The 17,741-nt window shown below is 29.5% G+C and overlaps 2 protein-coding genes across 4 annotated transcripts; both read left to right on the top strand.

Moving 5' to 3' along the window:
* The first annotated feature begins 939 nt into the window (after positions 1–939).
* On the top strand, positions 940–3,206 carry LOC130940958 (uncharacterized). Its single transcript, XM_057869267.1, has 6 exons — positions 940–1,213; positions 1,590–1,693; positions 1,793–1,964; positions 2,070–2,210; positions 2,305–2,396; positions 2,488–3,206. The coding sequence occupies exons 1-6, from the start codon at positions 983–985 to the stop codon at positions 3,047–3,049; spliced, it is 1,302 nt and encodes a 433-aa protein (XP_057725250.1). The 5' UTR covers positions 940–982; the 3' UTR covers positions 3,050–3,206.
* A 3,096-nt stretch (positions 3,207–6,302) lies between these two features.
* On the top strand, positions 6,303–11,442 carry LOC130946466 (GDSL esterase/lipase At5g37690-like). Of its 3 annotated transcripts, none has more exons than XM_057875241.1 (5): positions 6,303–6,571; positions 7,276–7,424; positions 8,130–8,372; positions 10,047–10,131; positions 11,178–11,442. In XM_057875241.1, the coding sequence occupies exons 1-5, from the start codon at positions 6,304–6,306 to the stop codon at positions 11,399–11,401; spliced, it is 969 nt and encodes a 322-aa protein (XP_057731224.1). In that variant the 5' UTR covers position 6,303; the 3' UTR covers positions 11,402–11,442. The 3 variants fall into 3 exon arrangements, with proteins under 3 accessions (XP_057731224.1, XP_057731218.1, XP_057731210.1); XM_057875235.1 differs by having other exon boundaries at positions 10,047–10,134; XM_057875227.1 differs by having other exon boundaries at positions 10,047–10,296.
* The last annotated feature ends 6,299 nt before the right edge of the window (positions 11,443–17,741 follow it).

Below are 17,741 nucleotides of genomic sequence, written 5' to 3'. Positions count from 1 at the left end.
GGTTGTTCATTTTGTAAATTAATTTATTATTGATATATATTTTTTTCAATCGAATTCTTAAATTAACACATACAAGAATAAATAGTTGTAAAATAATGAAAGAGAATAATTATTACTATAAAGTAATTTTGTGATTTACTATTTAAACAATTCTAATATATTTTACTTTTTAATTATTTTTTCCATTCACATAAATATTTATATAAGCAACAATTATAGATTATCATATTTGATGGTGAAGTACAAGCTTAGTAGAATTAAGCCTCACTTTAATATGTGTGAGATTGACAACCTCCACACTTGTTTATAAACACTTTGTAACAAGCAAAATGTCATCACAAATACTCAATTAAAGAATACTAAAATTTCATATTATTTTGAAGTATCAAATCACGTACTCTTTTACTTGTTTGATTTATAGAAGAGATTTGTGTGTGTAAAGCTTAATATAACGTGGTTTGGCTATGTCTAACATGACAAAAGTTAGATCATAAGTTTTGAGTTTAGACAACAATAAATACACAAAAGACATGGTGTATTATAGCCATTAATATCTCAGAAATTAAATCAATATAACTCCTAGATCTTAGAAGAAGCTTAACTCAAACTTAGTCAATAAGGTTCACGAATCCCTAGATAGAAAACGTGGCACACAGATAGAGACTCATTGAGTGATTCCACAAATCTACACGGTGGGTAGCATTAGCATAGGATTCCATCCTACATAGAAACTAGCCAGTAACACAATCATCAATAATCCAATCCATTATTCCCATAACGGCTACATTTTCCCACAAAAAAAACAAACAATTTCACATATTTTCCCTTTATTAATTTAATATAAGTTTCTATCTTTAAAAATTTTTATCGCATAAAAAAATAGAAAAGACTATTTCAGCGTACCGTTACATTTCTCATTGCTCACTTCCTTCTCCTTAAACCTCCAAAGCATAGTTCACGCATTGAGTCTTGAGCAGTTACCATGACGACTACTGGAATAACAGGTGCAACCTCACGCGCCAAAAGGGCGATGAAGCTCACGCTCGCCCTCCTTGGCTTAGGCTTCAACACCTCCAAATGCAAGACGGCGGCCAAGATGGCGGTCGCCAGAATCAAGCTCCTCCGTAACAAGCGGGAGGTTGTCGTCAGGCAGATGAGGCGCGACATTGCCATGCTCCTCCACTCCGGTCAAGATGCCACTGCTCGCATTAGAGTACATTCAGTTCTTGCTTCCTCTGTTTTTTTTTTTTAATTTTAGATAGCGATTAGGTTTTAGTGCAATTATTATGTGATTACAGAAATTAATTATATTCAGTAATTGTGTGACTCTTACCATGAGAAATTCGAGATTTAGTGAAAAATTTTCAATCTTAAAGATGCTTTGATCCATAATTAGACAGTAACTAGCTTAGATACTTTGTTTCGATTCATTTCCAATGATACACAGTTATTAACAGTTAGCATATAGCTGCCACTTGTGGATTGCATTACTCATTAATGAAAGTAGTTTTGATGTTTCTTGATGAATTTGCATTCTCAGATGGCATTATTTAAGTTAGGGTTCTAATGTCATTGTTGTGAATTTGTAGGTTGAGCATGTGATGAGAGAGCAAAATATTTTGGCTGCAAATGAGTTCATTGAGCTCTTCTGTGAATTAGTAGTTTCCAGACTCTCAATCATTTCAAAGCAAAGGTGAAGTATATATATGAGTACCTTTTTTTTGTTGTCTTCTCAATAGTATTAACCTACTTGAATGTCGAAATCGTAATGCTAGTTCGGAATTATTTTCAGGGACTGTCCAACAGATTTGAAAGAAGGAATTGCTAGTTTAATATTTGCAGCCCCAAGGTGCTCCGAAATTCCGGAACTTGTCTCGCTCAAGAATATCTTTGAGAAGAAATACGGGAAGGATTTCGTGTCGGCAGCTACCGATCTTAGACCTAGCTGTGGCGTAAATCGTCAGGTAGAACTTTACTTACTGCATTCATCTGTATTCTTCGGATAACTTATGTACATTAATTCACTACTGACCTTTGTGCTTTTGAATTGCTGTATCTGTATCTTTTAGTTAATCGACAAGCTCTCAGTGCGAACACCTCCCGGCGAATTAAAGTTGAAAGTATTAAAGGAAATAGCTAAAGAGCATCAAGTAGAATGGGATACTGCAGAGTCTGAAAAGGAACTTCTAAAGCCTCCAGAAGAGCTCATAGTAATAAGTTCTGTCTCTTGATTTTTCATTTGTCTGAGTTATGTTTATCAAATCAAATTTTCATCGCCAATTTGACTACTTTTTGTGTCTATAGGAAGGGCCAAAAACTTTTGTTAGTGCAAGCAGCTTTCCAACAGTCATACCTACAACAAATGTGTCATCTGAATCAAACAAGCTAATTACTAGGTGAAAACCGAACTCTATCCTGCCATTTATATTTATAAGATCATTTTTTTGACATATTGTTTTCTAATAAGATTTTCTGCTATTTTTTCAGATTCTCAGGTGGTGAAAGAGGCAGTGGTGACATGCATTTTGAGGATTCTAAGGCTGCTGCTGAGGCAGCTGCTGAATCAGCTAAGAAAGCAATTGCCGCGGCCGAAGTTGCTGCTTACATGGCTATGAAAGACCATAACAATGAAGCTCCTCAACCATATGTTTACAATAACAAGTTGGATAACTCAAATAACATGGTTCATCAATCAACAATTGAGGAGAAAATGTACAGGTCAAGGAGCTTACCGAGGTCTGAACATAAGAAAGATGAAGATTATTCATCGCCTACTGAAATGTATGGTAGTGGAAATGATTATAAGAGGCACAGCTACCATCCAACTTCTGCAGGACATTCAGATATTAAGTTTGATGAATCCGACTGCGATGAAGAGATTGAAGTGGAAGAACCTCCTTCAACTCTGCCACCTAAGAGGCCGCCACCATCTGTTCCTTCGTCTTTCCTTAAACAAGACAGCAGTGTCCGTGTCCATCCGAAATTGCCAGATTACGACGAACTTGCAGCTCGCTTTGATGCACTAAAATTCAAGAAGTCACAGTTCTAAACCAAAAAACCTGAGAGCAATCTAGCTTTTTATTAATTATTTTTGTATACATAATGATATATTTTGTCTTACAGAAAGAGATACTGAGAAGTGAGAATGTCATATAGACATATAGTACTTGGTATGTTTGGTTCTACTACCTTTTGTCATACTTGTTCCTAATAAAAAATATGTTTAACTAAATAATATTCAGATATGCTTTTCTAACTTGCATTGTGACAACCAAAGAAAAAGAAAATGATAATGGGTGCTAAAAGAGAAAAATAACATAACAAAGAAGTTAAACCATAAGGGTAGAGATACCCAAATGGAAATTCTAAATGTTCACAACATAAACATTATTTTTCTCTTGTCTCTCATGTCTCTAGTATTAGCATTTTGCTGCAGTACTTTGTGCTGATAGAGTCTGCAGACTAATTTTTCAAACTGATGCAATAAACAATAATGATAAAGATAACAAGAAAGATACATTAAAAAATAATAATATTTTTTCTTAATTCTATCTATTTTTGGAATGGATCAAACAAACATATAATATTGTATAAAGAACATGCTCTATAAAAAAACTTCATCCTCTAGTTTATTCAGAACCAAATCATCATATTATCAATACTGAATTAAAATAATTTTTTATTATTTTCTTTTTTATAAAATTATAAAAAATAAAAATACTATAAATACATAAATCAATTAATGGATTGCATGCATATTTGTCTTTTTCTTGTGTAATATAAATTGGAAGTTTAGTGACCCAACCGAAGCACATTCAATGTTATTCCATTCATAGTTATTAAGCCTGTGAGCTAAGATGTATATATGCATAAAATTATTGATGATGAGTATGAGTACGTTAGTTATGTTCATGGCCATGGATCTAAGCATGGATCATTTCCTTACTTCGTTACGAATCCAAATTATATTTAAAGATTTATCGTTAATTAATAAATTATTGTATACGTAAAATAGAATTAGAATTTTCAGACAACTGTTTAAATAAACGAACTAACTAACGACTAGCCTAAATTAATTGATTTCATTGTCAGCTAACGTTACTTTTAATTTAACTATGGACGCCATCACATTTTAGGTCACCACCACCATGCTTCATATATAGGCCATAAAAAAATTGATTATAATGTTATAAAGCCTTTTGATTATTTTAGTTGCTGATGACTTCATGTTTATAAAATATTCTTGGTTGATATATTAAAAATGATTATTTATTTTAATTGTATTCAAATAAAATATTCTGCAGAATATTGAATCAATAAATTTTGAGTGTGTGTGAATGCTAAGTATGAATTACAGAATATTCATAGCATATGCCTTACTTACTTTATATATTAGTAATTATATTAAGTGTATATTAAAACCAATTATCAAAATTAATTATTAATATAAAATACATATTAAAATATAAATTTACATTAAAAATAAATTAAATAACATATATATTAATTTATATATATAAATATATTAGTGACTAATTTTAATATATAAATAATATAATACCAATAGTAAAAATAACAAGAAAACTAAATTACTAAACACAAAGTTTTTTTTTTGAAATCTATTCTTGGGTTGCACTAAAGTACTAAACTAAAGTACTAAACAGAAAGAAAGCCCCGCTTGCATAAATAATGTGATGACGTCACTTCTTTTTCTCCTTCTATTCCCTGTGTTTTTTATTAAGGATATACTAAATCTCTTTTTTTATTATAAAAATATATAAATTTATTTGATTCTTATTAAAGATTAAATTAATTTAATAAAATTATTCAAAATATTTAACAAAATTATCCAACACATGAATTACTCATTTTAAATAATTTTATTATCAAACTAATTCAATTTTTAATAATTGTCGAATTAGTTTAATAGTTTTTACTTGTTTTATAATTACTATGGTGCTTGCTGGATTTGTTATTATATCACATAAAGGATGTTAAAAAATACCAAGAAGAATCTTATGTGAATATAACCTTCAAGAAATGGTTTGCCAACCATCATTCTTTGTTTAAAATGTTACACAAATAATTATACCTGATTATCATGTAAAATTAAGTTCAATTATGTTAGGTGTATATTAAAATTAATTATTAACATAAAATATATATTAAAATATAAATATATATTAAAACAAATTAAATATTATATATATAAATATATTAATAATTAATTTTGGTATATAAATAATATTTTTGAGTTAAATTATATATATGTATTATAATTTATAAATTTTCTGCATAACAATTTCAAAAAATATTCTTTCCTACCTTTAGTATATATAATAATAATTATCAAGGCTAGTTATTTATCTAAAATTTCTTTTCTTTATTTTATTTAATTTTGCTTAGAAACTAGCTAGCTTGCCTCTTTCTTTCTGATAACCACTTTTATTAATTTATTTTTAAAATGATTATTTTTGTTTTAGCCACTAATATCCAACGATATCATTGTTAGGAGTTTTAATCCAAGTCAAGAAAAAACAATGACGGCATTTATCTCTTGGATTATTTTTGCAGAGCACAAACCAACAAAAAGGGGAACAAGTTTATCTATATCATCGGAGTTAGTAAATTTTATGAAGGTTTGCATTCGATAAAAGTGCTAATGTCAAACAAAAAATTAATTAAATTAGATTCGTATCTCAATTCTCACGTATTATGTGTTTAGTATTTGAGATAATACAATATAAATATATTTTAGCTAGCATAATTTTTATTAGATTTGCATTAAAAAATCTTGTGAAACCAGTCATTTTTAATATTTTTTATTATTATTTGATTAGTATAAATATTAAATTATTTTTAATAAATAAATTTTATTAATTTATGTGTATAACTCTAAAAAATATGAATATAAACGGTATTAATTCGTATGTACAAATTTTTAGTAAATATAAACGTAAATTATATACTTTTTATGTAGAGAACTCTTGTATTATTCTTTGCATTATTAGTAATTAAATTATTTAAATTAATGAATGAATAAACTTAACAATAACACATACAAAAAATTGAAGCACCAACCAAATGGATTACTTTGGAATATTTACAGCTAGAAATGTTCGCACTAAAAGCCAGTGGTGACATAACTTGCATGTTTGTCCAAATCGTAGTTATTATATTTCGGAGCCGAATTATCAAACCTATCCATTAATTTACAATCACATAAACATATCATAAAGCACATATATACATATACATTTTCAAAATTAAAGTTTTATATATATGGCGATCATGAGAAGAATAATGAAGAATATGTTAATTATTATTTTCCTAGCTGCTGAAGCCATGGTTGTTGGGTCGAGATTATTATTGAATGTGGTGGGGTATAGAGATCCAGCAGTGCCTGCAGTTTACATATTTGGGGACTCAACTTTTGATGTTGGTACCAACAATTTCTTGAATGATACAAAGTCAAAGGCTGATATGCCATTTTATGGGATTGATTATTCTCCTTCTCACTCCAAGCCTACTGGAAGGTTTAGCAATGGTTATAACACTGCTGATTGCATTGGTAAACTTATTATTATTATTAATTAAGAATAATCATGCTACTTATTATTATCATTATTTAATTTGTTTGAATAACGTTTGTGTATTAACACTAATTAAAAATAATTTTATAATTATTCAAGCTAAATTATATTACATATATACTCTTTAATTTGCGTTATACTTACATTTTAATTTCCTTTCATATTTAAAACTACAAAGTAAAATCACAACAGTTCAAAAGCTGCAACTTTTTTTAAATGTTTATTAAATATTAACTCTTCATATCGTGGCGGTTATAAGCCGCGAAAGAAAGACCAGCAGGGAACAACAGCTGCATACATATGTATATAATTGGCATCATGCATCCACTGTTTTTGTTGTAGTGATTATTCAATTCCGATGAAACCAATAATACTGAGTTAGATAATTTAATGGATAATCTAACGCAATATACTGAATTAGTACGATTATACCAGCGGTTATTAGAAATCGCTACAAAAACTAATCCTCATATCCTAAAGGACCACGGTTGATAAACCATTGCTGGTCAATTTTTTATACAATTTCTAAATAAATCGCTGCTATTTGGCATTTTTTTGTAGTGCAATTCAAGCATTAATATTTTAATGCATGATATGATATATAGATGGATCGTAATAATATACATGTTATTCTAATAATTAATTAATCTATAATAGTGTTTGTTTTCTGGGTCATGGTCAGTGCAATTACTAGGATTCAAGGAGAGTCCACCGCCATTTCTGTATCTTGTACAAAATGATACAGAAGATTTCAACACCCAAATCCTTAAGGGAGTCAATTTTGCTGGAGGAGGAGCAGGGATTCTCCACCACACTGGAAAAAAACGCTTTGTATATCTCTCTCTATCTCCCTCCGTTTAACTTAGACAATTTAATTCCTTAATAGGTTGCATTAGGTAAGTAGTTAATTTAGTATATATAACTCAACAATAAAAGTTTAATATTTTGTCAATGTGTCATGTTAAATAAAATATGACATGCTATATGAAGTACTATACACACATTATTTAACAAGATATTCTTTTCTCAAGTTCATTTACACTTCAAACACGACTTAGATATAATGTTAATATAGTTCACTAATATTGGTTATTTGAACATGAAAAAGTATAGGTAGACAATGAAAATATTAAATAATGTGAACAATAAATATATCGAATGTTTATTTTACTAGGTATACAGATGATTATTTTAATATTAAAATTTAGATGATTAATTTAGAGATGTAGTATGTTTTTATTTGATTAGTCGTTATTCATATTGTTCAAGATGGCTATTGTTTATCTAGTACTCCCCTTTGAACATTGATAGTTTAATAAATAATAAAAAATAGATCTTAATTGGTTGATTAACATGCAATACGATTTTGATATCAATATTTCCTTAATGACTAAACATACATTTTTTGTCAATTAAAAAATAATTTAAATACACAATTAATTAGTAATGTATTTTTACACAGATGCTAAGAGTATTTGGTGTATGAATAATGTTTTTCAAAAACTAAAACATGAATATATGGATGGAAACATGCAGGGGAGGGTTATATCCATGGAAGAACAAATTGAACAATTCTCAAGAGTTGGCGACAATATGACACGGTATCTAAATGAAAGTGCCGCAAAAGGTATAATCAACAAATCTCTAATCCTTATAAGTGTGGGAAGCAATGACATAAATGAATTCTTGATGTTCAATGTAAGCAACTCCAGCAGCCTCATCCAACAACTGCAACAATTCTTGCCGGACTTGATCGCTAGCTATCAAGCTCATCTCACGGTCTTCTTTCATTCCCATTACATACTTTCCTTTTTTATTTATTTATTTACTTTTTTATTAAAAATAAATACATTTTTATTCATGAAAGACATTAAACGGCATATAATAAGTAGTAGAGACACGTTAGATTTAGCTCTAAAAGTGAAAAATAAATATTCTTACTATGCTGAATTATAGACTAAAAGTGAATATATATTTCGATTACAAAGAATCTTAGATAACAAAAGTGAAGACAAATATATGTCTCGTTAATTAATTTATAGATTCATATAGTACATATTATAATATAGTGAAATATCTTTTCCTCTTTTTCGAACTATTTTGAATCTATTCTCGATATGAATTTTTTTCAGCTAATTTGATCTTAAAAGATAGAGTCTTTATGGGGTTAAAGCTCAACCTTAAAGCTTAGGGCTAATTAAATTGACACCTCTACTTTTCATTACTTCGAAGGATTGGTAGTAGTGGTGTCCCTAGTATATACAAAATTTATCTAAGATAATAAAGTATTTATATTTTCATATATTTTTTTATTAGTTTAAATTATTTAAAAAAAATAATTTTATAATATAATATTAAAATTTTTTTGACTTAAAAATTTAGAGTAATTCAATTGTTGTTACATAAAAAGAAAAAGACAATCTGAAAAAAAAAACTTATACAAATTTAACAAAAAATTTTGTACGAAAAGTATATTAAAAATATAATCATTCATGTGTTTTTTTTATTAGTTTAAGTTTTTAAAATAAACAGTATTGTAAAAGAATGTATCAAAACTATAACAAAAATCATTTTTAATGGTAAATTTTTAATGACAATAACATAATGACCACTATATGTCTTATTTGGTAATTATATATTTGTCATTATTACTATATGTTACAATGACAATGGTATATTTTTTACTATCATTAAAAAGGCCTTTCACACAATTATACAATTACTATTAAAATTTTTTAACAACAAAATATAAAATAAGTAATGTCTAATTATTGATAAATATATTAATAGCTATTTTTACTATCGCTAAAAATAAAATAAATAACTACTAATTAAAAAAATGATTTTTATAGTAGTTTAGTTTCCCTCTCTTTCTCTCATATTTTTAAATAGGAATGATTAATACTATCAACAGTTCTATTTATTTTAATATTTAATAATTATTTAACAATATTTTTAGAATGGTTGTGGTGAAGATTTTATTTTGTTATTCTCTTTTAATTATTTTTCCTTCATAGATCACTATCAATATTAATAACTAAAATTATAAATTATTTATACGAATGAACTAGCTTTTAATCAATTCGGATTAATTGTGCTAGCCTTATTTCCAATAATAATAATATTAAGGAGAAGTATAGGGTACTAATATATTATCTACCAACTTATTGCCAACAATAATTAATTATTATATTTTAAACACATATATAAAAAGACACATCCAGAAAATATATCTATAAAGACGCTTCCATTAGATACGGTCATAAAAAAGAAATTTTTATTAGATACATTCATAAAGACACTTCCATAAAATATCGTTATAAACAAGAGTTGACAGAAATTGACAGAAATGCTATTGGTAATGTAGCAGGATTGTAATAATAATAATAATAATAATAATAATAATAATAATAATAATAATATCTAACAATTATTGTCCTTTGATCATTACAGAACTTAATAAACCTGGGAGGCAGAAAATTTGGCATACTAGGTCTTGCTCCTCTTGGTTCTGTCCCAGATGTGCGTGGAAGTTATGGTGGTAACTCTTCCAATGAAATCAATGCTGTTGCTCAACTCTTTAACTATGGATTGTATTATATGCTGCTAGATTTGAACTCATCAAAGTTCCCTGAATTTAATTTCTCCTTTGGAAACACATATTCAATTACCACTGAAATGATCAACAATCCTGCATCACTTGGTAAACATGCATCTGCCTCTAGATAATTCAATTACCTTTGTTTCAAGGGTTTTATGTGTCAGGAATTTTGTTAAGATTATTGTTATAATGGAAATTAAAGTTTCAAAGTTTATTATCTACCTATTTCAAAAAATTGTAAATAATCACAATTTTAAAAAAGAAAGTAATAAATGAATTTTGAATAATGTTTATATTGTATAAATACAGTAAATTACACTTAAATAAATTCACATATATGTATAACTAATTTGTACTCAATTATCACAATTAAATTAAGAGTGTTATTGGAAAAAAGACAATAATTATCTTAAAATATTAACTTTTTTATTTTGAACAATTATTTTAATTTAAAATACAGAGCATATATATGGAAATCCTAAATATTTAAGGATGCATTTTCATTTTTACTGTGTCCTGTTTTTAAAATCTTGTAAAAAAAAATCAAAATAATAAAAGTTTATTTTCTATTTTTATCTCTTAGTTTTTTTTTCTTTACAAAATTATAAAAATAAAAAATATTAAAAATAAAAATACAAATTAAATACATTCTAAGTTTTTAAATATATATATTTTTTATATATATGTTAGAGACCTTAATTAAGAAATACAACGATAGTAAAATCCTTTTTTGAAAATAATATAAATTTCTATTAATACTACACTTATTTTCTTTTATTAAGTATAATCATCGAAGGGTTATAACTTTTATGGTAAGTTGTTCATCATGATAGATTGCACAAAATAAAACAAGTTATGTTCATTTCTTGGCAAAAATTAATAATAAATTTTGTCGAAAAATCACTTTTCTTAAAAATTTGAGTTTATACGAAAACATACGTAAATGCTTATATCTCTAAGAGATTTGATTATATTTAATGAAGGTCTGAGTGATGTAGCAACTGCTTGCTGCGGAAATCAAACTCTCACCGGTGGAACCCCATGTAGCCCAAATGCGACAGTATGCGAATTCCGCCACAAATTCTTGTTCTGGGATAGGCACCATCCAACTGAATATGGCTCTCAGCTTGCTGCCAATGATCTTTTCAATGGCGGATCTGAATTTGTGTCACCCTTCAATTTAAGCACATTGGTTCAAACTTCATGATTCTCATAAGTCATATCTCCTATACATGCTTTAATAGGATTTTTAATAAATGAAAAAAAAAAAAAACAATCAAAGATATGACGGGTAGAAAAAAAAATAGCAATCAAATATATGAGGGGTAGAAAATTAGAATAATGTAATATGTATCCTAAAAGACTTAATTTATTTTCTTTAATTTGATTCTTTTGGGGTTATTCTTTTTATTATTTCTCTTTTTCCTCCTATTTCAGAGTCAAAGTTGATCTAATTATCGAGAAAAGAAAAAAATTAGTGGAAAGTCTTTGACAAACTATGAAACACTTGCTTGATATCGAGTTATATAATTTCAATGAAATATTTTAATCCATCTTGATCTGTGTGCTTGTTATTCGAAATTCGGAAAATATGTGTTTGGACTTTTTTGAATTTTCTAAAACTTCTTTTGGCCCTTGAATTTCAATTTAATAATAATTTTTTTATGCAACCTAAGTTAGGGTTGGCAATTAAGCACAGGACTTGCGCTTATTGTGAGGCTTAACCCAACACCTCACAACACGAGCTAAGGACAACTATGTACCACATGTCGATTTTATCCAAAAAATAAATTCATATCTACTCAATTTGCTTATCTTTTTTGAATTAGATCGGATAATAGATTTAGAGATAACATATGTGACAAATAATAATAGTTTAAGGTAACGCATAAATAATGATTTTTAAGTTGTTCTAATCTAACATATATTATATATATATATATATATATATATATATATATATAGTTTCTTAAATAATATAAATCAATTTAGTTCCTAATTTTTTAAAATAATAAATAACGTTCACTATCATCTTTATAAATGTGATTCTCGCTAATTTTTTGATAAACTTCTGCCTCAATTATATATTTGTGTAGTTCTTATATAGGCAGTAAAATGCATATTAACAACTAATTGAAGTAAATACTTTTTAATTATAGTCAATATAATGACAGAAATCAATTCATGTGACTTAATTGGTATTTATTATTTTTTATTTAATTAAATCTTATGAACCAATTGAAAATACTATATACCACAGTTAAAATTGCTCACATCCAGTAGTCGTTACAGTACCAATGCAAGGATTTAATAGGAAAAGTACGAATAGATAATAGCCTTATTGTATAATGCGTACAATGAAGTTTAATTGTAATTAAAATTAAATTATAGGTAGTTATTTAATTTTAAATTCTTTTTAATTTGAAATTTGAATTAAATTAAAATTACCATCAGTTATAGAATCAAAACAACAAACCCCTTTTTGAATCCGTCATTGCCTCCTTTCTCTTCATCACTTCTTCTCTAACCAACCCTTATCTCTCTTCTTCGTTTTCTCAACCCAGATCACCTTAAGCATCACCCCCCAGCCAACCAACCACCGTCGCCCACCCTTTCTCTTTTCTCTTTCTTTCCTCTTTCCCCATTTCTCCCTGCCGTGTTCGCTGCCCCACGCCGCCGTTCGCGCCTGCCAGCTCCGGCGAGCAACACCCCGGTGCAACCCAGCAGTGGCTAAGTTCTGTGCCGTTGCGACACCATCACTGCTCCCGTTCTTCTTTCTCTCTTTCATCAACGCAGGTTCCATCCCTTTCCTTGTACCGGGTTCTTTCTATTTTATTTATTTCATTACTTTTAATTTTGGTTTCTGCATATAGATTAGGCTTAGGACTAGTTAATATCTGTTGCTAGATTGAACGTGTTTGTTGGCTGAATTTTATGGGTTGATCACTGCTTCCATTGAACTGAATGCTCTGTTTACATATGATGCACACCATATGTTCGATGAAATGCCTAAATGAAATCTATATGTTTAATTCTTATGTATGGCTAGCATTTGACTTAAATTCTATTCTCACGAGGCATTATAATTTATAATTGTGCACTTTTATATGATTTCTAATGATGTTTGAGCTTGAATTTTGTTATGCACTTGTTTGTGCTTTTTTATCAAAATACCAATTTGGTTAAAAATTCAGATGTTATCAATTGTTTGGTATATTTTTAAGAAGTGCATACCATGTTTTATTGAGTGATTTGAATGAAATGGTTTATTCATGTTGGTTTTGAACATAAATGATCACATGCATCATCACTCGTTCTTTGAAGTTTTTGAGCAATTAAAATTGGTTTTTATCAAAATTATTACTTCTTGAACAAAGGGCTGTGTTTATGTGATTATTTTATACTCTTTGACATGAATAAGTAGGCTTCTTTATTATTGCCTTGATTATTTTCTTTGTGCTAATTTTGATTAACCCTCACAAATTCAATACACAATTGCAATAACTAAGTTTTTCAGTCTCAATTCACTCTAAATTGCTTTAGTCTAAGTTGTTTGCGCGTTAATTGCATTTATTCCTTTATTAGTTACTTATGCTTCTTAATTGTGGAAAACCTCACTTTCTTTTGAGCATATTACACATTTTTAACCTGTTTTCCTCAACATTTTACATATTAGGTTTGTCTTCATATTATCATTCCGCGGAAGTTCTTTAATGGAGTCCAATTTGGTTGAACCGCTGTATCGTGTTCCATCTTCCAAGTGGCATATTTATTTTTATGTTTAATGCTTATCCAAATGCATCATAAACATTCATGATTCAACCAAATTTATGAAGGTTTTATGTTCATGGTATACTTTTATGTATGAGGAATTTGTATGTATTAATTAAGCATGGCATATTAATGTGACGTTGGATGAAATTAGGTCTTTCTTGGACTAACTTTTATTGATATATGAATTTATATGGCTTAATGTAAATTGTATGTATAAGCATGAGATTGTTGAATATGAAAAATAGTGAATGTTATTATCATCATTAAGATTTAATTTGATAATGAAAATTAAATAGCCAAGAGTTAGTTATTAACGGATGGGCGACTTAATATGCTTCCTGCATGTTCAGTTTGGAATATACATATGATCACATATGATAAACACTAAATGAATAAAAAAAAAAACAACTCTAGTCACCATTGGCTCTGAAACCGATGTCTGGACTATGTGCTTGGTAGTTGTATCTACTGCATGTTCATGTATGTGATGTATAGTGACATTGTTTGTGCTGGTTAGTGATGTTTCTTTTTTGGTCTATGTGCTTGGTAGAATGATTGACTTGATTTCTTTTTTATGGTTACATTATTTGTGCTAGTTAGTGAGATTTCAAGTAAATGATATATACTAAGGATTTATCTTATTTTTTTATTTTTTTGGAATTGTAGGCCATGCAACTATCGGATGTTATTGAGGTTGGAAGTGAAGAGACGGATCTTAGTTACGAGGTTTGGACTCTGGAGGTCGGTGCTCAGGTTCGCCGCAATGAGCCCCACCAATTTGATGGGTTCATGTCTTTGTTAAGTTCATTAGACAATAGTTAGTTTCTGTTGAACATGACTTTCAGTACATAATTCATGTACTAGATACTATAAACGAAAACAGTTATCTGGTCTAGAAAGAATGAGTTTATTTTAAAAAAAATTTGGATGTTCGTTTCTAAATATTAATGATGTTCACCATTATTGTATCCATCCGGATGGTTAATTTATTAGATAAGATGGATGTTCATTCTGATTATATGATCTCACTTATTGATTACACGATTATCGCTACTCATAAATGTTGGATGTTCATCTTTACATATAACTGAATGTTCAGACTGTGGTCACTATAGCGTCTATTCAGGACGCTTCATGAAATCTTGGCTCAATGTCGAAATTCAAGAACTCAATGCTTAACAAATTCAAGTAATTTGACTTTGGAAAAGTAAACATAAATCTCTGGATAAAGACTGGATGTTCTTTATAGTAAGATTCTAGATGGTTACTTTCACAGAAAAAATTGATGTTCATTTTCGCTGTAACATCTGTTCAGAATGCTTTATGAAAACTCAACTCAAGTTCAAATTTCAAGAACTCAATGCTTAACAATTTCAAGTCGTTCCATTTTGAAAAACTAAAGATAAATCCCTGAATAAAGATATATTTAGACGGATGTCCGTTTTAGCTAGAATATGGATGGTTCCTTTCATAAAGAAAATGGATGTTCACTTTCATGAATTTTTTAGAATGTCATGCCTGAGTGAATGAAGACCAACATATTCACAAAATTACAAAAGGTAAAAGAGGGTCCATAGTTACGTCCTCCTAGTTTCACATAAATAAATTTCCAAGACTAGAACCAGTGTATAAGCAAAACAAGCATATCAAAAGTTTTAGTCTAGTATGACTATGCTAATTTTTCCTATCCTTGACCTTTTCCGTAGGTGGTAATCCTTCAGCCCGTCGCGTCAACGTCCTTGTACTAGGTGCTGTGAGTATGCTAACACCTGATCATGCAATTGGTCCTCTGCAATGCAATGCAAGGTTATTTTCACTTTATAACAAGGAAAAAAAACATAACATGACAAATTAACAATTACATAATCCAACGACTAAAACCATATTTCCTACAAAAATAAGTAGAAACAATGCACAAACCCCTCCAGTGCGCACATTAAACACAGACCGACTCATACAAATGCTGCATTCAGCTTGAATTTAAGCGGACTCACAAATCAACTCATACAATTAAAAGCACAACAATTAGCAAGCCTTATTAAATTCACACAATTAAATTCGCGCTAAACTTTAATCAATTGCTAAAACAAAGCCACCAAAAAAATGAAGATAATATCAACGAATATTCAACAATGATCAAGCAAGTTAACATCAAATTAGATGCACATAGTCCACACAGATACAGTAAAAAAAAGAAAAAAAATTAATTTAAACTGATATGAAATCAAAACCAACAAATTTTTTCGTCCTTTTTTCGCGCTAAAGTTAAATCATCATGAATTGCAACAACGTAAATGAACTACCTACTCCACAATCTCCGGAATGCTACCATCGCACCCAAAGCTTTCTCACCATGGTTAATCACTCATATCATCAACAAAATCTATCTATAATACAACATGCAACAGTGATAACTCTTCGAAAAATGAACAACGCCACATACTTACCTTAGATTGTCATGATCTTCCGCTAATGATGTTAGATGTTTTCCCTGTGACGAGCACGCGACTGGTTTCCTCGAATCGGATGTTCAGCTGCTCGACGATGGCATTGCCCACGCGAGTAGAACTGTTCGAATGCTCGTTTCGGGGTGAGCGCTCCTCTGCCTTCAGCTCTGATCGGAGGCAGAGCGCGGACGGACTCCGGGTTGGTGACAGCGGGATGTTCAGCAGCCACTCTCCCTTCGGTTCTGATCGGAGGCGGAGCACGGACGGCCTCAGCGGCGGTTATGGCGAGGTGTTCTCGACGGCCACGGTGGGTGAGCTTCCGTTCCCTGTTTGTCTTCCGTGGTTGACGTTTGCGGCGCTGACGGGTCTTCCTGGTCAAGGTTCTGCAACAATTGCAAGGGTTTTGGATAGGGAGTGAAACGGTCTCAACCTACTGTATTAGGATTTTGGGGAAAAATGTAATTACTTAAAATTTTGTGGTATGATTAACTAAACAGCTATAATAGATTAGGGTTATTAATGGGTTAATTTACTCTATTAAACTAAATTGGATCTTCTAAACGGTCCATTGTAGCCATTGTAAACATATTTCATTGTCTCCCTAGCGTTACCCGATTTAATAATATGACTATGCTAATATATATGAGAATGTTTAGAGTAATCTTGATGTGAAGATCATAATAACTAATTAAGCACTGTTATTAAATAGTTTGACATATGTAATTAAACTGTTTCATAACATCTACATGTTCACATTTCATAAATAATTTTTACAAGAAAAATTATTCTAACCATCTTCACGTGACATGTGAATAATTTGAGATAATAGTCTAAAACCGTTGCCAAATCAATTACTGATTCAAACCATTGTATTAAAAATGCAACGGTAAAAATTATTCTCTAAAAGGTTACTAGCCCGATATTCATTACAGATTAAATTAGTTTGACTAAAATATTGAAAATGTTTGTTAAAATTATCAAACAAACGATTTATTTGTTAAATAATTTTATTGAATCAACAAACTTACCAAAACCGACCTAACTCAACAAAGTTTGGAATAAAAAACTGCCATAAATCTCTCTAACCAAACCACCAAAATCCCAACTATCGGAACACTAACAAAAGATTCCATCAAATCAGCAACAAGGATACGAATAACAAACCTCAGAACAACTCAATATATACTGGTGAGCTACTAAGCTACAGGTACGCAAAACATTCAGTTTGACTCTGAATAATCTCACATTCTTACTTACTTGAGCGTTAGAATTCTTTTGTAGGTGCCCAACGCTGCCTCCCAGTGAGTAGCTGACGTTCTGCCTCTT

This window comes from Arachis stenosperma, chromosome 1 (assembly GCF_014773155.1).
Source record: "Arachis stenosperma cultivar V10309 chromosome 1, arast.V10309.gnm1.PFL2, whole genome shotgun sequence".
Classification (NCBI taxonomy): domain Eukaryota; kingdom Viridiplantae; phylum Streptophyta; class Magnoliopsida; order Fabales; family Fabaceae; genus Arachis; species Arachis stenosperma.
This window is presented reverse-complemented; position numbering and strand designations above follow the sequence as displayed.

What these genes read in the sequence shown, in the direction of transcription:
- LOC130940958 (XM_057869267.1), top strand. Translation starts at nt 983, where the DNA reads ATGACGACTACTGGAATAACAGGTGCAACCTCACGCGCCAAAAGGGCG. An exon ending in TCAATCATTTCAAAGCAAAG is followed by an intron (nt 1,694 to 1,792) that starts GTGAAGTATATA and finishes AATTATTTTCAG; the next exon opens with GGACTGTCCAACAGATTTGA. An exon ending in AGCCTCCAGAAGAGCTCATA is followed by an intron (nt 2,211 to 2,304) that starts GTAATAAGTTCT and finishes TTGTGTCTATAG; the next exon opens with GAAGGGCCAAAAACTTTTGT.
- LOC130946466 (XM_057875227.1), top strand. Translation starts at nt 6,304, where the DNA reads ATGAAGAATATGTTAATTATTATTTTCCTAGCTGCTGAAGCCATGGTT. An exon ending in ACACTGGAAAAAAACGCTTT is followed by an intron (nt 7,425 to 8,129) that starts GTATATCTCTCT and finishes GGAAACATGCAG; the next exon opens with GGGAGGGTTATATCCATGGA. An exon ending in CAACAATCCTGCATCACTTG is followed by an intron (nt 10,297 to 11,177) that starts GTAAACATGCAT and finishes TATTTAATGAAG; the next exon opens with GTCTGAGTGATGTAGCAACT.